The sequence below is a fragment of the Numida meleagris genome, chromosome 7, assembly GCF_002078875.1.
Source record: "Numida meleagris isolate 19003 breed g44 Domestic line chromosome 7, NumMel1.0, whole genome shotgun sequence".
Lineage (NCBI taxonomy): Eukaryota > Metazoa > Chordata > Aves > Galliformes > Numididae > Numida > Numida meleagris.
In genome coordinates this window covers 1454724-1477368 of record NC_034415.1, presented here as the reverse complement: position 1 = coordinate 1477368, position 22645 = coordinate 1454724, and the positions used below count along the sequence as shown (strand labels likewise).

General features: G+C 37.0%; 1 protein-coding gene across 6 annotated transcripts in view; it reads left to right on the top strand.

Moving 5' to 3' along the window:
* Positions 1 to 22645, top strand: part of CAMSAP2 (calmodulin regulated spectrin associated protein family member 2) — a 73551-nt gene that overhangs the window by 34807 nt on the left and 16099 nt on the right. For 4 of the 6 annotated variants that reach the window (XM_021405341.1, XM_021405342.1, XM_021405338.1 and 1 more), the window contains 6 exons: positions 3773 to 3934; positions 4615 to 4698; positions 8498 to 8530; positions 12981 to 13122; positions 16262 to 16401; positions 22414 to 22507. In XM_021405341.1, the coding sequence (XP_021261016.1) occupies positions 3773 to 3934; positions 4615 to 4698; positions 8498 to 8530; positions 12981 to 13122; positions 16262 to 16401; positions 22414 to 22507 (655 nt within the window). The remainder of the gene's footprint in view (positions 1 to 3772; positions 3935 to 4614; positions 4699 to 8497; positions 8531 to 12980; positions 13123 to 16261; positions 16402 to 22413; positions 22508 to 22645) is intronic. The other 2 variants (XM_021405340.1, XM_021405343.1) reach the window with 1 other exon arrangement.

Genomic DNA, 22645 nt, shown 5'->3' with positions numbered 1-22645 from the left:
AGAAAGAGAAGTCTACTTCTCTTGGGAACTTAATTACTATTCAAACTTCTTTTTTCTGGAACTTCAACAGTTATGCTGATAAACCTTGTATTTTAAACAATGGGATACTGCTTTTGTAGTGCAGTTTTTAATTTAGTCTTCCTTGTTTAGCATAGTGAATTAGAAGATGTAAAAGAATGTGTCTTGCTTGACTTTTTCTCATATAAGGGGGGAAAAAGCATTGGAACTGTGTGTGGAATTAATTTTTTTGTGTAGTTATTTTAGGTATAAGTTATGTGTTATTTGATTGTTTTCAGTTCTCTGGGGAAAAAACCCGTATCTGGTGTTTTCAGTCGGTAATGATCTGTAAGTAAACTTGGCAAAAATAGCAGATGTGTGGGTTGTTTCTTGGGATCATAGTGTCAAGTCGACGAAAATTTTTCTAATGTTATTTTAAACTTCCCCTTCGTCCTCTATGAGTTATAAGGAAAATAAATTTATGGGACATTTGAGACTCTGAAGATACCTGTATGTGGAAGCTTATTTAAAATAGAGTTGACATGGATCCCATCAGTGTGCATAAAAGTTGATTAAACCTTGTTTTGCTAGTAGCAGACTATTGTCAAAGGTCATCTTATTATTGTTGCATCTGTTTGCCTAAGTAGTTTGCAGTTTATAAATAACTTGCTGGAAACATTGAAAATATGTGACTTGGCTGGCTAATTGTAATTCATTTAATTTTCTTAATGCATTTGCAATGTATTGAGCATCTTGGTAGGCAGCAGTCAAGTAGTGAATTGAGAGTGATAGCAGTAGTTTTTGAACTTCGCTCCATTGCTTTTCTTTCCAAACAGTCACTCAACAAACATGTTTAAATGTGTTAATGTATGAGTGTAAGACATGGATTTTGTTTTAAGCTGTGACTTTCAGAACTAAATTGTAGATTTTTTGTGAATATTGTGGTGGAGTGAAGGGATTTTAGCACATAGGCAAGGATTTATTTTTAAAGTGACAACTTAAATCAGAAAACTTAAAAGTCAAGCCAAAAATGTTGGTGTGAGATACAAGAGTAAGAATAGAAAGTAATTACCCATACAAGTGGATATCCAGAAATTAGATGACTACTTCTGCGATTGAGGAAGTCTGTTGGTATTTTGTAAATTTGAGTTGTATAGCACAGTGTAATGAGTTTACTTCCTTTGAACCACATTTTTTCAGCAATTTTCTGTAATTATGGGTATTGTAGGTACTGGCTCGTACTGACATGTGAATAATCTGTTTACCAATTTGCACGTGTCAATACCATCCACAATGCGGGTTAAGTTTGTTGCAGTACTAAGCTGTTCATTGTGACTTTCAGATGCTGCTTCCTAACTTAATTCTGAAGTCTCTGAACTAGGCTGCTGAGTGAACTTCAGTCTCTTAATAAAATGCCACAGAAAAGGCAACGTACTCCTCTCTGTCTCTTGGACTTTAAGTGTATTTAGGAGAAGTCTTTGACCTTCTCAGAGCTTTGGAGTATATCAAAGAGCATGTTTATACTGTTAGGCTGGAGTTCTTATCTGTGGAGCTAGCTCAGGCTCAGAACCAGTCAGTGGTCTTCTTTTAAACTGAGAAAGTGTGAGCACGCATCCAACTGAAAGACACTCAGCACCTTGAGTGAAGGTCTTTAAGGCCCCGTGTTCCACTCTGAGGTGAATTGCATAGCGTCCTTAACAGAGAAGCCATAATGTATTAAGGCACTGATCAGTGTGTCCTCATCATTTGTTACCGCAGGTATTGGAGGCTGAGAGGCAAGTCTCCTTCAGCTTCTAAATCCGCTGTGAAGCAAGGGGTACAGCCACGTTTGTGAACTGGCTTATCATCCTCTTCCTTCCTGGACGAATGTGAAGACTGACCAGCTGAGAAACTGGCTTTGTCTCTGGGGAATGTGATCTGTGCACCTGCTGAGGTGGTTCCGAAGTTACTGGGGAAGGTGGCTGAGGAGACTGGTTGTGTGGGCTGGCATTAGCTTTTTGTAGGCAAGAGATAGGCACCAGTGTGTTGTGATGCTTGAAGACAGGATGAGGAGATAGACTTTGGTACAGATCTCTACCTTGTAACACGTGTTGCGGACATGAAGACCTGAGACCTATTTGCTCACGTGTTTTTGGTTTGCAAAGCAGCAGTGGGCAGCTGACACTGAAAGAGTTAGAGATAATGATAAAATGTATACTGGGGATGGCTGGTTGTACGATGACTAGATAATGCATGCCTGTTAGTAGATATGTGTGTAAGACTTCAGGGTATGTCCAAACCACAGCTCCAGCAGCGCCTTGGAGGCTCTGTGGGTCCTGGGGCAGAGCCGTGCAGTCGGTCAGCCATGCAGGCGCCGGGCAGGGGGAGCGTTGGTTGGTGCCCAGCGCGCTGCTGTGCTGGCAGCACCCACACTGTGGCGGGCAGAGAGGCTCCCAGGTCACTGCCGGTGTAAGAGCATGGGCTGTTGCCAGTAAGATTTGCTTTCAGAAACAGCTTTGTGAAAATATGTAGTTAGTATGTAAGGAAGAATCTGCCTTTTTTTTTTTTTTTGGTCAAACGAAGCAGCTTAGCTACATAAAATTGGGATGCGCTTCTTGCTGCCTGATTCGGAGAGCAGCGCCATGACGTTCTTCAGCGATACGAATGCTGAGGGCAGCATGAAATCTGAATCTGTTCATCTTTGTCCCACTGGGAATTCTGGAATAAATGGCGTGCATATGCTGCCTCAACTGCAATGAGGAGAGAGCGTATTGCTGCCTGACTCATGGTGTTCGCTGCCGTTGCCATGGCTGTAGAAGCTACCTTGTAAAATGTTTATATGCGTCTTTTTTAATGGAATTGAACAGAGCTGATGGGTGTAAACAAGTGTTTGGGGATCTTTGTTTTCAGTGCAAGGTGTGTTTAAAAGCAGCGTTTTCGAAAATACTGTCTTTGGACATCTTTTTGGATTAGGGGAAATGTTGTTCCTCAATACTTAAAAAGCTTGTCGTGAAGCAGAAGCAAATCTGTTAAGCCCTGCCTCTACAAGCTGGCATCATTTTCTTTGTCATGAGAATATAGTGAAAATCCTGGTTGCTTATTTATTTATGTAAAATTTATTACTAATGTTAAAATAGACGTGGTCTTTTAATACATTGATACATCTGTGTTAACAGAAGCCATGTTGTATTTTTCAGTATATGCCTATTTTCAACGTAGTTGTGTGTTTTTAGCTACAGTTGCATTAGGTAATTAGTTTGCTAGAAGAAAAATGTTTTCTGTCATATTGCTTCTTAGTTATGTTAGTATAATTATGTCTTCTTCCTAGATTATGACTTGAGAAATAGATAAACTTACACAGCAATATAATGAAGATGAAGGTAGCTTGCCAGCCAGGCTCAGTTTTTATTTCCAGTACAAATAACATTGCTTGGTCCAGGGGTTTATTTTCACTGAGGAGATCTCAGAAGGCCTCTTAGGCTCTGTTAAAACATTGAACTGATGTAATGTTGGAATCACGAAAGTTGTTTTTTCTTTCTATTTCTTTACTTCTGGTGTTTTTTTATTACACAAGTTATTTTAATTCATGGTGTTTTTTTAATTTGTCTTGCTTCTTCAAATCTGTTGTGCGTGTTTCTGTTGTTGGTCTTTCATTCAAAAACTGAAAACCAGACAGAAAACTTCTAGTATTTACAGTTTTGGTCTCTGTATGCTTCTGGCTATGTTTGCAAACAGTACATAAGAAAGTGATATTTCGATTTGCATAATAATTAGGCATTACTGTTTCTCTTTGTAGAGTGCTCATTTGGCTATGATCGATACTCTTATGATGGCATATACCGTAGAGATGGTCAGCGTTGAGAAAGTGATTGCATGCACTCAGCAGTATTCATCCTTCTTCCAAGCTACAGATCTACCTTATGACATAGAGGATGCTGTCATGTTCTGGATAAACAAGGTATGAACACTGGAAAAGCAAACCATGATTTTATTTGTAGTCTGTATGATTGCATTAGAGATAAGTGGATAGGGATATGGATATACACAGACGTATCAAGACTGCATCTGACAGGGACTGTTTTTTCATCCGCTGTTTGTGGATAACAAAAGAAAAGTTTGCAGAAATCGGTTAAAAAAGTTATGCGAACTAGATAAATGACAAGTCTAAATAAAATAGAATAATATAACTTAGATATGGCGTGTTAACAGTCGCTGTCATGTTAAGAGACCATGTTGGCTGGTTGAGTGTCTCCTATTGCCTATGTTAAAAGAGCTGACTTCTTATTCTGTAGTTTATCGTGATATAAAACCTAAGTGTTCTGTTTGTATTTCAACATGTCTTGCTTGAGATTGTTTACCTTTACCATGTAATCAAGTCAAATGACAGCAATACACTTAATCGTATGCAATCCAGCATAATAAAGGGCAGAACAGTTAATGCAACGTAAAGCTAAAATTGAGTGACCTAGTCTGCAGCTGAGATGTTGACATTTGCAGGTTATACTTCACAGTTATGGAATCAGAAGTTTCTGTTAAATCTTTTCAGTAAATTTAGGGTAGTGATTTACAGACCTTAAGAAAACTTGCAATTTCTACAGCTTGTTTCTTACACCACTGAATAAGCTTTTTTGTCTCTAGGTAAATGAACATTTGAAAGACATAATGGAGCAGGAGCAAAAACTTAAGGAGCATCACAGCGCAGAATCTGCAGGAGGTCAGAAGGTATGTGCAGTAGTTAAAATAATTTAATTGAGAACAAGCATTTATTGTAAATAAAAATTACTTAGATATGGTATGTATAGGTAAACATACATGTGCAAACACTGAACTTTTAACTGTTAGTTACAGAAGGCAAGTTTTTAGTTTTTGTTGAGTCATAGAATGTACTGAGCTGGAAGGGACCCACAAGGGTCATAGAATCCAACTCTTTTTTTGTAATTAGTTTCATGATTTCCATGAAGTTATTCCTTGTAAATGTAACAATAGTGAAGTTGTACTTTTCATTCCCAGTTATCCTTTATGACAATTTAATCTGTGACAGCAAGGAAACGTGTTACGGCAGTCGTGAGGAATTTATTAAGATAATGAATGTTTGCCAAAGAAATTCGAACTGCAGTTGGGTCTACTGTGAAAAAGGAAAGCGCATGTTAATTCTTTTTTTTATGTTCACCCTTGTGAATTACATGCATCTCAAAAGAGAGAAATCTGCATATGGCGTCATGGGAAGGATTGTTTTGTGATCCAGGATAATGTTGATTACAAGTTTTTCATGTAAACAATAAAAACGGCTTAATGCATTTTCCTAAAAGGGTGTGGGATGTTTTGTTTGTTTCTTTTTGTTTGTTTGTGGAGTTCAGTTAATGAAATAGCATTACGCCCATTTAAATGTGGAAAGATCGCATGCAGTTCCAGAGTATATAAAATTGTGTGTTTAATGTGTTTCTGGATAACTCTATCTTAGCTGATATCAGCTGATAATATCAACTGATGATTAACTAACTGCAATCTCAGTAGTTTTTTTCATGTAAAAGTATTTACCAAATGTTTTTGCTACAGTTAATGATGCTTGCACACGTACAAATATCTGAGATTTAGAAAACATATTAAACATGCGCCTAAAACTGGTACGTCATAACTGTGAATCATACTGAATGCAGACTTTCCACAGAAAATTTAAAAAGAAAACTTTTTTTTTAAATCAGTCATTCAAATTTTCTGTTAAGCTCTGAAGAGACTCCTGTCAAGCATCTGCTAGTATGTATCTTCGGACTACAGTGTCTGATTTTTTGTCTCCATATTCCGTCAGCTCACGCATTCTCCTTTTTATAGCACGGAATCAGTGACGTGTCCTGTTACTTAATGGCATTGACCCTCCCTCACATATCTTAGCAAAACTGTGAAAAAACTGACTAAATTTTTGTACAAGGTTTGGCTATTGCTGAAATAGATATATAATTAGTGCAGTTTTCCTTTATTTTTTATTCCATCCTATGTCTGGGTTTAGTTATTATCAGTATATTTTATTAAATTGAAAAGGGAATAATGGATGGGTTTGATCACTGTCACTGTATAAACCAAAGTGATTCTATTACGCACTTGACCAGCTTCCTGGAAAAATTAAACGATAGTTCTTCATATTTACTGCAGCATAGCATTTTCAGGCTGAGTCTGTTTTGTAATTTAGGTTTGTCATATTACCCACGTGGTAAGAAGTTCTAAAGGTCTAAATGATCGCATTCTAAAAACGTAACAAATTTTGAAGTCTTCCTTCAGCTCTGGCCCAACTCCTTCCAAAATTTGTTTTAGCGTTTCTAAGCTAAGCATTTGGGTTTTGAACCCAAACCAAGCTTAATTAAGAATGTCTCGTCTGCTGAATTAGAGAAGTGGCCGAACTACCACAGGAAGAATAGGTCATTCTTGTGATTAGGATGAGCTTTTCTTAATTTTGGCCAACAAGCAGCAAAGTTCAGTATCTGAAAACTGAAACAAAGGTAATGAGTGAACTTAACTTTTTTCTAATCTCTAGTGTCATAAGTTCTTAAATGTATCAGTTGTAAGAAAGTCTGTGAGCATAATGCCCTGTTGAAAATCTGTTGTGAGCTTTTTTGTAATAAATACTAAATTTCTGTATTGCTAAAAAAAGTCAAGCATGTTGTAAATATATGATGCAGCTGGTAAGATAGACCTATTATCTATTTGTGAGTAGTTGCAAGAAGTATTAATAGATTATGAGATTGCTTTTGTTTTCCTTCACTTTCTTCTGCTGCTAGCTTCCTGTAGAAGATAAGAGAGGAAGGAGTATGTATGCTTTTTAGCTCCAGGTAGTCCCCTGTGGATCTTGATCTGCCGTTGCTTTGTGGTGATCTCGTCTGTTTCTGGTAGAGTCTCTGCATCTTTCAGAATTAGGATTTGAAGTTTTGTAGTAGCTTTGGTTTTCAGGCTTCAGTTGAACACTATGTGGTAAACGTAGAGTTGCACTGGTTAAACTAATGACTTTAAGTGTAATCAGAGCTTTCTCTTGAACTGTTATTTGTCTATCTTGTGATTTAGACTGAATCAGCATTTAGCCAAATCAATGCAAATGCCGTGAAAGAAACCAATAAATTGAAGAATATTTACTCAAGACCCGAGCTCTCTAAATGTATTTTAAAATTAGTTTAAACAATGCAACTTTTTGTGTGAAGGTAAAACACTAACGCTGAAGTTCCACAATCAATTTAATTTGTCATAAGTCCCCACTGCTAGCAGAAGTTAACCCATCAAGAAGACAGCTTTGCAGCAGGATCAACTTTCTGATCTACTTAATGCACAGCTGCATGAATACTAATGATGATGCAAGGAAGAGAGCAAAAACAAGGGCCTGGTAAAGGGCATGACTGCCTTTTTTCTGGCACCACTGGATGAATTTATGCTGAGTTAAATTTATCATGGAATTGTGTTTAAAACTTAATTTGTAGGAAACTAAAGAATCTTCTTGTAAGACTGCAGGTTTTCACCTGAGGCTGTTTTTAATTTTTGCATTTAAAAAAAAAAAAGGAAAAAAACTGTGAATCAAATCAGGATTACCTTGTCAGGCTTTTCTTAGTGACTGATCAATTCTTAATAATTCTCATAATAATAATTTTGTCCCTGTTCATATGAAGTGCAAGATCAGGAGCCATTGAATTCCCATTGTGTTGTTCCAAGGTTGCAGCTTTTCTTCATCCGTTCAAGTACAGAAAAATCCACCAGCTTCAGTATGCTTCACTTGAAGTTTTTAGGTCAAATTTATATTTTGGAAACTTTCCTTATAATTTGTATTTTTGATAATGTGTCAGTTAAGAATTGTATGTACCAGTTCTGATCATTTCTCTGTGAATAGCCAAACCTCCTTCTACATTTCAGGTCATTGCACATCATGCAGCTGATGCTAGTGTGATTTGTCATTGCAAAACTATAACTGCTTGCACCTCTTGTTGTTCTGAAAACTGCTGTATGACTGTTCAAAAATATTCTAAGCATTATAAACATAACTGTTTGGCTTTGAAGTGTCTAATGCAAACTTCACTGCAGTTGGTTGTAATGTACTACAGTGTGTTTATACCTTTTTTATTGCTTTAGCTTCCCTGCTTCTCCATGTATGCTGCTGGAGTTCATTTTGATACTTGTGATATCACTTCAAGTCTCAAATGAATTCTTTAGTCAGATTGCATATTCAGGGTACAATTACATGTGTGAAAGCACTTAACAGAACTGCACTGATACGATAATCTTAGCTTGTTTATGTGGGAAAATGATAATGTTGATCTGCAAAGACTGAAGATGCATATTTCTCAAGTATTATTTGCGCTAATGAGTTCAATACACAGCGGCTGTAGTGCTCTAATGTTTACCATTAAATTATAATTTACTGTTATACAAAATGCGAATGTTGAAGAAAATTGCTTTGTAAAAGTAATTTGTGAAATCTGATAAATTGTTCCTTTTTTTTTTTCTTTGCTTTCTGCTTTTATTCTTTTTTTTCCTACTGCTTCCTCTGAAGTCTCCTACCAAATGGTATTGGAAACTGGTTCCTGTAAGTTTGCCCAACTGCTTCACTTTGGTCAACTAGCTTATTTTGGGAATGGCTTTGTCCATGTCATGCTGGTCTGATTATTCATTTCATTTATCTCTTCAAGATAATTTGATACGAGATTACTCTGAAAAGGTGTGCGTAATAAATATAAAGAAACAAAAAACCCCAAACACCCTGTTCTGCAAGGTAATCTGTGCAAGATAAATTGGTAAAAAAAAAAAAAAAATAATAATAATAATAATATGATGCTGGGTGAGATTAACTATCATTTTGTGTAAGATGATACTACGTGTTACTAACTTTTTAAAAAATACTCTCATAAAATTCCAGTAAGTATATGCTATTTGATATTAACCCTTTAAAAAAAAAAACTTGCAGAAATAATTTTTGATTGTTGATTTCATATGGAATCTGAAACTTTCCGATGTACTTCAATATGCAGTCATTTCACCATTTGTCTAGAATTCCTTAATTTTTCAACTGATAACTTTTTGTGGGAAGAGAGTTATGTTAAATCCAAAAGAATCTATTGATAGTGAGACCATAATTTCTTTAAGAGCAATAAAAAGTGACTGTTCAGATTTATAATAATATTAAACTTTGTTTTGCCTTTGTTGTGCCTCCTTGGGGTTATCATTATCATACAGTAACTTGTTTCTGAAACGCACTCCTATTATTTATTCTACACAAGGTTTTGCAGTATGGGTAGCATCTTTCCATGGACAGACGCACACAGTTTGACTGGGAATAAGCTAGTCAGTTTAGGTACATGCAGAATTGCGTATTTCTGGTCTGAATTCCAAAGAACTAATCCTTATGTCTTGGATCTAGGGATTACCAAATAATTGATATAGCAGTTCCTCAGCTCTTTGTTATTGTTAATAGTAAAACATTGCTCATACTGAGCAAGGAGAATTAAAGAATAACAAGGCAGCTGCATGTAGGCAGTACCAAAGATTACATGGTGTTCCTGGTGTTCAGATTAAAAAAAAAAAAAAAATTCAGTACACTTTTTAGTAGACTAATCAGTATTTCAGTTTATAACAATTTGTGCTCTATGAGCAATTTCTCTGTAATGCTCTCCATTACAATTGTGACATTTATACACACAAAGACTCTGCTCCTCACAGTATAATCCTTTAATTTAGTTTTGGAATTAAATGGAGGGAATAAGGTAAAAAAAAAAAAAAAAAAAGCCTTTTACTACTCTACAGAAAATTAAGTATATTTTCATTTTTTTTTGTTCCATTGATATAAAGAAAAGTGGCTTCTTTGCAGTAGTTTCAGAATATTTTGTTTTTGTCTGAAGTGTCTGTTCAGTAAACTCACTTCCTTCCATAAAAATTGAAACCCGTAACCTAAATTCACCTGCCAGTTGTCCATAAACAATTTGGACTAGAGATATTTACTTTAAGCCTGTTACTTGAGTAGAGATACACTTGAAACCCTAGTGCTACTGATAACACAGGAGGAAAGCAGTGGATCAAATGTTCTGTTAGTTCAACCACTTTTCTCATCTCTTCACTTTACATAGTGCAATTGTTCAGTAGTAGGATAGACCCCAGCATATAGGAAGAGGGAGAGTTACTCTGAGAACTGAATTTATAGCACGTTACCAAAGGTAAAGGCATCAGAGTGTTTCTTATTAATGATTGCCTCGCAATACCCACAAGCCCTTCTGACAGAGTAGCTGATGGGCTTTAGTTAGCTTTTAGCTAACCTTGTTCATATGCCAGTGTTTCAACTATACTGAGATTTGTCGAAGTGGAACAAACTCAAAGATGCCAATTCAGACTGGTTTCTATGGGATCTCAGAAACAAAAATGTCTGTGTTAGCATTTATCTTTAAATGAGCACTACAGCATTATAATAAATGTAGAGGTTTGTCTGTCTCTTCTATTGTTGCATCCATATTTATTAGCAAACATTGCAACTGATTAGAAGGGTTTCTTCAAATTGAAGTTTATTAAAAATGCAGTGCAATTACCAGTGTCTTCTGTTTTTAGATAGAATTTCTTTTATCTTTTCTGTTAAATTGAAACATTGTGCCTGTTGTACTTTAATGAACCTAGCATGTCAGGTTGTATTTTTGTTTTCCTGAAATGATGCGCTTGGCATACTCTACAGTGAATTAAGTTCTCTTTCTAGGTTCACTTTAATGATTTGACACAGTTTCCAGGCACTGTTCATAAGGCTACTTTAAGGCATCCTTGGAGAGACAGCAGACTTTCACAGAATTTACTATGCAAGACCATTGCATTACTAATTTAAAATATTTTTCATTACTCCATTAAAAAGGTGATACTTAAAGGAATATATAAAATATTGCAGAACTATTTGGACCATAATGTTAGAGTCCATCTATATCCTGTATCTTCTAACCTTATTTTGTAATTAAATCTTAATTTTGAACTGACTTAGTTTTAGTCATTTGGGCCGTGGGAGGGGAATTACGGAGATCTAATCGTATTGTATTTGAAACTTAAAGGATTTTCATCATAGTTGTTGCCCGAGAGTGAAAAAAGAAACTTCCAGTGCAAGCAAATTGGCCTGTTTTGTTGTGTTTAACATGAGAAAAATTGTTAATCATGTGTTTGATGCTAGTGAATATTTAGCATGGCGTGTAAATTACTTGATGCAAATACCAGTCCATTTCAAATATGAAATAAAGACAAACTCTCTGTAATTAATTGGTTATTAACTAACCAATTATTAATTTGTTAAACACTAGGTTTTCTGGGCCAAATACAAGCCCTTAATATTTCTAGAACAGATGACTTCTATTACTAGGCTAGATTTGTGCTTCTTGGGCCTGTTAGAAGACACTGATGTGCACTGCAGATAATCTCGTGTCATCCTTAATGGAAATCTAGTGACAGTAAGTATAGCCTTCAGGGTTCTACAGGCTTTTTTTGCCAACAAAGCTAGCTTAAACAGCTCCCACCTGACCCATGAAGCCTCCAGCCCTGCCCGCTTACTTGTTGTAGGAAAAAAGGAGAAATGTTTTTGGTGGAGCAAAAGTTTTATCATGCAGCCCCATCAGTAACTGCTCCAGTGCAACTGAAAGGTAGAGAGTAGCAGACAGGAACTTGCAGCATCAGCTTTGCTAGAATCATAGGATGACTTGGGTTTAAAGGGACCTTGAAGATTATCTAATTCCAGCACCCTGCCCATGGGTAAGGTCGCCGCCCACCAGATCAGGCTGCCTCGTGCTCCATCTAACCTGGCCTTGAATGCTTCCAGGGATGGGGCATCCACAGTTTATCTGGGCAGTCTGTTCCAGTTCCTTGCCACTAAAGAATTTCTTCGAAACATCTAAGTGTTGTGGGTTTAACCCTCTTTTTAGTTTAAAACTGTTCCCCTTGTCTTACAACGATAAGACCATTTAAAAATTGGTCTCTGACTTGTTTATAAGCTCCCTTTAACTACTAAATGTCTTCAGTGAGGTCTCCCAGAGCCTTCTCTTCACTGGAATGACGTCCTCAAAAGCTTCACCAAGTTCCTACAAGGCTGGTTTCCAGCTTGATGTGTGTATTTGAATGAAATTTACTTTTTTATTACTAGGATTTACTTAGAAACACTCTTGGCATTATAATTAGTTCTGTGGTATGAATGGGAAAGTAATCATTCGGTACTGTTTTAAAAATCAAGTGTAGTAAATATTAACAAATTCAAATCTTCCACCTCCATTTGTTTTCTCAGGAGAGAATGAAAAAAAATCCAAGTCATAAATAACATTTGTTAAACTAGCGGTCTCCCCTTCCCCCTCATCTGGCCCAAAAGAGAAAACCATAAAAATATATTAATTGCAGGTAGATGTTGTCTTAGCATTATGAACTAATGACCTCTTCGCATACTGAGTTGTTTCTCAAAATAGTTCCTTTTTGTAGCTGGGCTATTGCCTGGCCTTAACACTTGACCATTAATGCTTCTTTATGTTTGTAACTGCTTATAATGAAACATACTAATAACGAAATGTAGTTGATACATATTTTCTTGTTTCTGAACTTGCCGTTAAGTCAATCACGACATTGAGATTTTGGGAAAACTTCTTGTGCGTTAACTTCGTAGTCATTTGCGGTGCTGTTAAAATGAAGCTGTGGTCCTTAAAGCAGGTAGGGGTCTAGCGTGTGTTTACATGCAGATCCCTCCTGATTGAATAGAAATGAGTTGTACGGTATTTAATTTAGCTGTACAGAGATCATCAAAATTTGGTAGTTTTGAAGGAAAAGTGTCAATATAGTCATATAGGCTCATTTTCTTTTAACTGTTATTTCTGGCATTCGAAACAAAGCATGAAGCGAATAGTTCTAGAAAATGTGAAACTGAGAATATTCAGTTATATACTGAATGCTGCTTTTTCACTGACTGTAAAACCTACAATACAAATCTGTTTATTCATACGTTTCAGAGCCTTTGTGTCTCTTAATCCCTTCATTCTATGTTATAGGCCCGTTACAGGAAGGAACAAACACTGCTCAAGCAACTGCCCTGCATTCCGTTGGTGGAAAATTTGCTGAAAGATGGTACAGATGGTTGTGCTTTAGCAGCCCTGATCCACTTCTACTGTCCAGATATTGTTAAACTCGAGGGTATGTCTAACACATCTCAATTGTTATGTCTATCTTCGATATAGATACAAAGGAAGGTGCTGAATAAGATATTTTAGAGGCATAGTCTGAGTGTGACAGCGAAAGATTTAGTATTAACTTTTTACCTACGTATTTTTAAACTTAAATAACAAGAACCAAGGTGTCCTTCCATGTTGTATTTACTTTTATGTTGTCACACTGCTAGAAGTGTACAACAATATGTTATTGCAAATATGACTCTGGCAACGCTTCTATTGTCACGCTGTGAAATTTGCAACCATCTGGAAACCTCTGATTCTTGAAGTTGCGTAAGTGCTTTCTTGTGAATCTGAACAGTTACAGATATAAAACATGGAAGGGTCACTTCTGTCTTTCACAGAAAGTAGACAAACTGCATAGCTGGACTGTATGGCAAATAGTTGTTCTATGCTCAGGGCTTTTCTCTGATTGTTATATATATCATTGATAAACAGGAGTATGTAGCGTAGAACGTACCGGTGTCATGCTGTTCTATAATAGCAATTTTCTGATGATGAGCAACTTTATCTTTGCACTGTGGCCTGGTTCAAGTCATATCTTCCTCTTGGCAATTGAGAGCCTCTTGCAGCTGTAAAATGTCTTGGCAGCTAACACCCATCATTTTCTGCCCGTGCTCTGTCCGTGATACCTTTGATGTCGTGGGAACGCTTGTATGTACTCATCCTAAGAAATCCAGGAATATGAACAAGGATATAAACGTACTGGAATACGAAATTCATATGCACAACCACTTTATAGGAAGCTTCCAGCCCAGTAGGCTTTGAAGATTAAAGACACTAAGATGCATACGTTCATCATTCTTTTTTGGCTTGTGAATTTTCAAAAATACGACTTTCAGTTTATATAAATGTTGCAGCCAAACGTATACAATGGTATATGGTTTGGGAAAAGATGGTATTTGGGTTGTATTTAAACTGGGTAACACCTTGTTCCTTGTTACTCATTTTAGTATGACTGTAATATAAACTGTCCAAAGAATCTATTGTACTGTTTCAGGATGGCATATATACTTAACAGATTCCTCCAGCATCTGCCTTTCAGCACACTGAAATACAGCAAGACACTTGTCATGTTTGAACTTTAGCTTTAATGTTCATTAGGTGTCTTGCCCTGAAGGCATAGAAATGAGTGCCATTGTCTCTGAAATAAATTCAGAGATACTCTAAGCAAATAGAAGCACTGCAGGAGATTTTGCCAATCTTCCCTGTGTTTAGGTAATACTACATTTGATGCATGTAAAATTTCACTAAGATTTTATTCTGAGTTGGAACTGAGGAAGGCAGATAACAAAAATGCATGTGCAGAAGTGCTTAAACATGCACTAATAACAGGGAGAAAAGTATGAATCCGGACTACAGAGCTCTAAAATAAATGCTTTCATCTCATTAAGACTTTATTTAACTTTCAAATCTAGGTTTCCTTCTAGGAATATAGGACTAGAAAGGACTGTCTGTGTCAGTGAGACGAAAGATTGGCTTCTGCTTAAAACTATGTAATTCCTTTCATGACTTATCACGTTCTATCTTAAAACTGTCTAGCTTTCTAAAATCTGTACTTCTATTCAGACTGCTGCAGAGCACTTCTTTCATGATTCCAAGTCTGATTCTTGTTTCCTGCTGAAGTGTGCTTGTAGCCTGTCTGCATGCATTTGTTGTTCTACAGCAGTGCCCTTAACTTGAATAGCTTCTTGTAATCTGATGTCTTCTGCTCTGTTATGTTTTCTTTCTGTTGTTTTGCTCAGGCTATCGAATCCAGCCTTTTCAGTCTCACCTTATGAAGTGGATTTCCATTCCTGTTATTATTTTCAATAGTTTTTTCTGCAACTCGTCCACTTTCGGTTTGTCTTTCTTGAATGTGGATGGTCGCAACTGTACCCAGAAATCCAGAGTGGCATCTCAATACTGCCTTCTACCATGACTTCCCTATCACTACTAGAAACACATTTGCTGATGCATCCTAGCATCATTAACTTTTTTCATAGCTGTGTGATGCTGAGAGCTCGCAAACCATCTTTCCATGGGTTAATACACGATACCTTCCTTCTCGGTATTGATTTCAGCTAGTAGAATCATGTGAGGATTTCATTAGACTAAATGCGTGAGCTTGGAATTCTGCATTACTAAACTTAATCTCATTTTGGTCAGTTTAGTCAAATGTTTTTTTCATCAGTATTATACAGGAGATTGATTGGGGTGATGGAATATTTCTGAGTGCCTCAGGATGGGAACCCTTATCCTGCTAGCATTCAAGTAGATTTCTTTATCCAAAGACAAACTGAAGCCTACACGCTTAAAAACTGTTACCTGAAGCTCTGTCATCCACTGTTGCTTCAGGAAAAAAAAAGATTAATGCTCAGGAAGCATATTTACTTTATTTTATTTTCTTCAGTCCTGCTTTTTACAGTGGCTGTCTTTTTGCTACTTAATCTTCCAAGTAGCTACTATAAGAAGAGAACCAGGTGGTTAGCTGGGCAAAAGCTAGTTAGAGCGTACTGTATAACTGCACGATTCTATTCACTGCTACCAGTGCTTTCTTGTAAAACTGCACCTTGAAACACAAGGGTGAAAATTCATGAATCAGAGTCTTCTGATCTTTGTAAAGATTCAATTCAAACATGCAAATCCACAGTAACAAACATATAAGACTAAACTGATGCTGCATTGATGGGAAAATTCAGAGTTAATAGCATTAAAAGGTACTCTGCATGCGAAGCGAGCATTGTGAAAACGTGTGCATTCCTGTATAGAAAATCTGGAAAATGTTTTTTAGCAATTAAATACTGGGTTTTTATTATAAGAAAATAGCAGGAGATAAAGAATAACTTAGGTTTCATAAAAATCAAAAGAGAAAAAAATGAACGTGCCAACAGTTTTTAAAAAGTTTAGAAAAATATCTAAAAATATGAAGCTGTATTAATGTAGAATATAGTATGGTCATGTTCTAAGTTTCTGAAATAGCAAAATAAATCTCCTTACGCAGAAAAGAAAAAGGAAATCAAGTTTGGATTTATCCAGAAATGCTCCAGAATCCAGCAAAAACAAAAGCACTTAATGCAGATCGGGAATGATATGTAAACTTCGCTTCTGTTCTTCTTTTTCAGATATTTGTCTGAAAGAAACAATGTCTTTGGCTGACAGCCTCTATAACCTACAGCTGATTCAAGAGTTTTGTCAGGAATACCTTAACCAGTGTTGCCATTTCAGTCTTGAAGATATGCTCTATGCAGCTTCTTCTGTAAAGGTAAAAAACAAAAATTAAACAAGCAGAAAATGTAAGCAGTGTCCACAGGGCTGTTTTGTCTGATAGTATATCAAGACTTTAGACCTACTGCTCTACGGCTGAGTGGAAGAGTGTATTACATCTTTTGTGGTACAGCAAGCAACACATTTCAGCAGGATGTAAAACTACTTTCTTTTGGCAGCTGTGTTGTTTTACTATTTTTAAGCTATTTTAAAAATAATACATCTATAGAAACTTAGATTTTGTGCTAAATGATTTCACACTTTATCTTCTTCCTTACTGTTGGTTAAAATGTGAAGTAGCAGTCGGCATTAGTTCTAATTTTTAAGACACAAAAGTGCCAAATTTTGGGGAGGAGTTCATGGAATTATTGCTCATTCTCATTATTCATTTATGGGTATACAGTAATCTCATGGGTTTTTAACCTTAAAGATTTTTTTACTTTGGTGAATGTGCTCTGTTTTGTATGCTGTTTATTTTATTTCAGGTTTTGCTCTCCTGAGTTAATTTCAGTGAAAAATATAAGCAGGGACACAAGTTCAGCAAATATCATTTTTTAAACAAGCCATTAAGCATTTTTTGTCATTTTAAGATTCTAATATTTTCAGAAAGTTAAAATCTTTTGGTTATCCTATCATTTCTAAACAGTGTGGAAAGTCCAAGAGTAATTGATGTATTTCTTGTCGAATTGTAACTTCAGTTCTTCATTATTGTGTTTTTTCTAAGGTGGTTTTTCTGTGTAGATGCTCTTCACTTGCTTAAGATTCTTGTTGGCCTGCCTTTAGGGAATGAAATAATTGTTTTTATGGAGTCAGCATATCTATTGCAGATGGTCTGTAATTGGTTTCTAAATATCTGGGTCACTTCACTGCTTTTTATGATTTTTACAGCACTCTCACAGGCTGAGTCACAGAGGCCAGAGCGTGAATACAGACAGCTTTGTTGTCTCCTGTAGGGTTGAACCCAATCCTTTTCAAATAAGTAATAAGCTGCCAGGATGAGTAAGGGCAGCAGGACCAGACCCTCTAAGTCTAGACTACTTAGGTGTTGCTGTTTTATTTTGCGTATGCAAAGCTGTCTAGTGACTGCTTTCAATCAGCTTTTGTTGTTTTTAAATTTCATATAATTTACCTACGTACTTGTAACAAGTCTGTTGTATTGCAGCCTCTCTTGACTAGTTTCCCACGTGGTCCTGCAGGTATATTGGAAGATACTGGTTTGAATTATGTCACAAACCAGTATAAAGTAAGAAGCTTATTTTAAATATTTTGTCAATATGCCAGTGCATCGGACTTAACGCTTCTGAGATGCTACAGGCTCAATAATTTTGCTGTTTCTGAGCAGTGTTTTCAGAGGGAATTTAGAGTGCTTTCAAAGATTCAGAGTATTTCTAGAACTGAGAGGGCCTTTTTGTGACCATGTTTTTACAAGTTGCTGTGGTGTGGATACTTATTTAGATGCAAATTCTACGGAGTTGGACTGCCAAGTTTTTCTTTTAAACCTTGACGTGGAAACTTTGGCTAGTGCTATAAACTCTGTTTTTCCAATGTTAAGAATAATTTACTTCCAAAATAAATGCACAGTTAAAGGAGCTCTTTCTAAGGTTTCCAGTGCATCTGATTACAGGGGGTTTTAAGAAATGTATATATTCCCCAAATAATTTTATTGTCACCTTGAAAAGACTTGTCTTGCAAACAGATATTTTAAATATCACACATTGAATTAAACTGGTCTACAAGATTTATATAATTTTGAGTTTTAGGATTGATAGCATCATGCTTTCAGGTGTCAGTGAACAAAAATTTCTCTTTATTTTCAGGGCGACTCATACTGTTCAGTAGGTGGCACTATGACACTATTTGTGTAAAAGTCTGTTACACCCTTAATGGTGTGAAAAATAACAAAAAAAGAATCAAACCACTGGTATGTTGCTGGAAAAAGCTTCAAGAAAAAAAATGAAGTTGAGGTTTTGGTATGACATTGCTGGCCCTGGAAATGACACAAGGTATCCTGACTTCATGCTAAGTGGTCAAGCACAAAGTACATACCATGCATTCTTTGAGTCAGTGTGAGACGTATTACAATACAAGAACACGTTCTGCTATTACTAATAGAAGAGATCCATTAATAGCAGACAGCTATTCACATAATTCACTCATTTGCTCGCACAACTCAACACTTGCACACTGACTCAGTTATTTTCATTGGGTTGGAGCAGTGCTTGGGAAGCCAGCAGAGTGTCCTCCCAGAAGTAGGGACCATGGTAGCCCACTAGTGGCTTTTTGGAAGGTGTCCAGAGAGTGTCTCAAGAGGCCTTCTCTCTCATTAAGGGTGTGTGTGTAGCTGTACACGATGAATTCGTGTAGTTGGTCTGCACGGAGCAGCTACTGCCTTCTTAGTGTGGTTAGGGCTATACAACCTGTTGTTGGTGTTGCCTGTAGTCCTGCGCAGATTTGTCCAGCTCCTGCTGTTCTGAGTTCTCACAGATTCAGGGCCACGAGCATCTGCAGCATCTGGGTTCTTGGGAGACTTTCATGTGCTATTGCTTAGCGTGTATGCTTCCTGTCTTTGGCTGCCGTTTTCTGGTAACTAAGAATTCATTCACCCAAACTTCGACAGAGAGCGCCTTCATTCAGGTGAATGAAAGGTTTCTGAATGAAACAATTGGGAGCCACGATTGCTGCTTCTCGTCTGAGAAGGACGTTACTCTGACCTGAGTGTGGGCCAGAGTCTGAACTGTTTAGAATCTGAATTAAGTACGTGGGTACCTTATTTTGCACTTAGTTACTAACAAGAGCTGGCAGAGCAAACGTTTGCGCTGTCAAAGGCCCGGTAAGCCAAGTGGAGAACCTGGTTCCAAAGCTTCCTTTTTTTTTTTCACTGGAGAGCATCTGCTGAATTGAGCAGGAGAATAGAATATCTGAAGGCTTGTTTTATAATTAAAATGTTTCACATTTGAGCAGTTCAGAATATATGCACTTTCCTATGTAAAGTAGTTGGTGACTTTGCTAACAACAGGAGTAGAAGCTATAATGAGCACTGCGTGGAAAATGATGTTCATGTATATCACATAGGTTAATCCTAGAAATTGAGGACTGGGCTTCATCCAGTAGTTCTGTGCAGCTTTCCATCTTATCTCAAGGCAGCAGTGCAGATCAGGCTGCCTCCCCGTGTAAGCCGATGTGAGCGTGCATCCGGCCTCTGTAAGGACCCGGGAGAGCAGCTGGCCGTGCTGGGTGAGCCACTTGGGAATGGCTGGTGGGGGTAGCACAGGGACTTAGCAGCGTCTGGCTGGTTTGAAAGGAGTGAGGATCGGGAGTGAAAGGAAGGTTCAACCGCTGAAGAGTTTAAGACATTTCGTTCCCAGGAGGGACCAAACGCTCCTCAGTCATTATTTGAAGGGAAACAGTGGGGTTTTATTTCCCTGCTGTTAGTTGGCTGGTTGTCCTGCTGCTTTGTTCGTGTCTGGAATAAGACATACCGGAATCTTCACCTTGAGTTGTTGTGGCATTTGTTAATCTGTAGTGGGATGTATGGCAAACATGTAGCACGTGGACCTTTTCCGCAGAGTTTGAAACACTCCAGTTTTCTTTGGTCTTGATGCATTTGTATTGACGCTTTACAACATGCCAACTATGGATTTGCATTTGAGGTAGCATACTTCCCTGTCCTACAGAGCAGAGATCTTAGCTTGCGTTGTGATGTGAATTTTACAGTGGTTTTTTAATGTTCATTTTGAGAAAATTCCTAATGCATCTGTGGCTGCTTTTCCAATCAAATTTATTGGATCCTAGTCTGATTATAAACTATTAGTGTGGTTCATATATATGAGCTTGTAGTTGTTCTCCAAATGAGTGCATCTAAACCCTATGAATATTACAAGGGATGTAGCTTAATTTAAGTGCCAAGATTGGATGTACGATTTCTGTTTTCCATAATTTCCATCGTGTTTGTGGAGAATAGAGATAATAAAGGGAAAAATTATCTTTTTAATATACATTTTTATGAAACAAGCTGGCTAATGTCTTCCTTTAATGCAGAAGCAGGTAATGAATTCAGACCTTATATAAGAAATAAGGGGTGGTCTTTTTCAAAAGATCTTCTGATAACAGAAGATACAATAGAGAAAATGCAGCTTCTAGTATGTCTTGCTACATGCAACTAATGAACAGTCTGCAAATAAGATGGAAATATAAAACTGAAAAAATTACATCAGATGGTTTTAGCATATATGAAGCTGCAAGTCTGCCATCTGCTGGTCGGTATTCTTCAGTCTATGTGAACTGTTCAGAGCTCAGTAATATGGGCTGGTTTTTAACTATTTAAATACTGTTACGTTTCTGAATATTGCTGTGTGTATGTGCATGTAGTAATCGTATGACAAGCTATTAGAACTTGTGTTGGCATGATCAAGGCAAAATCTGTGGAAATAATATCTGCGTTCTTTCCAGCACTGGTTAGCAGTATTACTACAGGCCCACAATTGGTTTCTCCGAGGGGGGAAAAAAAAAATGAAACTACTGATCTTCTGTCTTCCCCTTTGGCAATGATTAACATCCTTTTCTGATTAGAAATAACGTGAGAGAAAATGTGGTTTCCATCATGGTATTTCATCACAAAACATCTAATATAGCCTGAGTTGTAAATGAGCTGTGCAGCCAGTACTTTCACTTTCCTTTGGTAAGTACCACATTGGGTTACGGAAAAACAAGCTCTATTTCAGCAGCTCAGAACTGCATAGAAGATATTTTCAGAAGAAACATCTGAGTCCTTCGTAGAACAGCCACACTGTTCAATGCAGCATCTCCACGTGAAAATAAGAATCACAGTATTTAACTGCCATACTATTTTAGATGGGAACAAAACTATGATTAGAATATTTTACAACTACTTTCATAGTAAAAATTATTTCGAGTTAAAAATGTACAAGTTTGAGGAGAAGGAAGGCTGAAAGTATTAATAGATGGTAATATTAAAGAGCACATTTCGTCTGAAAAGTACCTAGTTTTCTGTTTACTTACATTCTTTTCTAATGAAATCGGTGTCATACCAGAATGCTGCAGTTAGCATTCAGCTTGCACAGAAAGGGTTTTGCTATGCATCTTTCCTCATTTGGTTTTTATTGTGCTGAACAAGCCGATGCAGTGTTTTTCCCGGTCTATTCCTAGCTTGTCTTTAATAACTGTGGCAACATCTGGCTGATCCCTTTGCCGTCTACTAAAATACATGAGCAGCTTTCATTCTTAGAGTATCCCTTCTCTGGAGTAGAGGCTTATCTGCATTAGAAATGTCCAGGAAAAATAAATCCGAATCAAAAATGTCAAATAGATGTTTCACGCTTTGAAATTTACTGATACAGAACTGAGATTATCTTGTTGAATATTAAACATTTCTTTTGTAAATTTTAGTTTATTTGATATTCTTATCCCTAATGCCTGTAATTTGTGTCTTAAGTAAAATGGTATTCCTTTTAGTGTTTTTGTCAGATGTTTACTTGCAGTCCAAAACTTGAGGTATCTTTCTGCTTAAAAATACAGCCACTAGCTGGGGAATTGACAACAGAAAGCTTACAGACCTTACAGTCATATGTACCTGAGCCAACCAGAGACCTTTTTCACTGGAAAAAGTTTAAATGGAAGCCCTGTACTGCTGATTTCACTTTCTCAGGGCTTTTCTCTTTTTCTTTTTTTTTGATGTGTGGAAATGGCTAACCTGTTTGGCAGGCATCCTTTTCCACCCATCCTGTGCCTCCCTACCCTGCCTGCAGGACATCAGGCCTGAGTATGTGTTCATCATGAGACACTTGGACCCAAACGGTTACGATCTGGTCAAGTTGTGGGTGTTAGATAGATGGTACTACAGGTCAGCATCACTGATGGCATTTTCTAAGGCAGCAGTAGCGATGTGAATGTAAACTGGATGAAACAGAGGTATATCCCAAGTGCTGTTCCTGTTTGTTTGCAGTTAAGGGGTATGTTTTAACATACATTTCTCTGACTATTTTTCCTATAGAGCAACTACATGGTGTTCATGGCAGAACTGTTCTGGTGGTTTGAAGTGGTGAAGCCATCGTTTGTACAGCCTCGTGTTGTTGTGCATCCCCAAGGTAATTATATAAAGGATTGTTTTTGATACGCATGTTTTTAATATATAGGAGTTCATATTACTGTAGCGTTCCTAAATACTGTGAGTATCATAGCTAACAGGATTTGGCATTGTACCACCCCCTTAAAGAAGCAGTCTT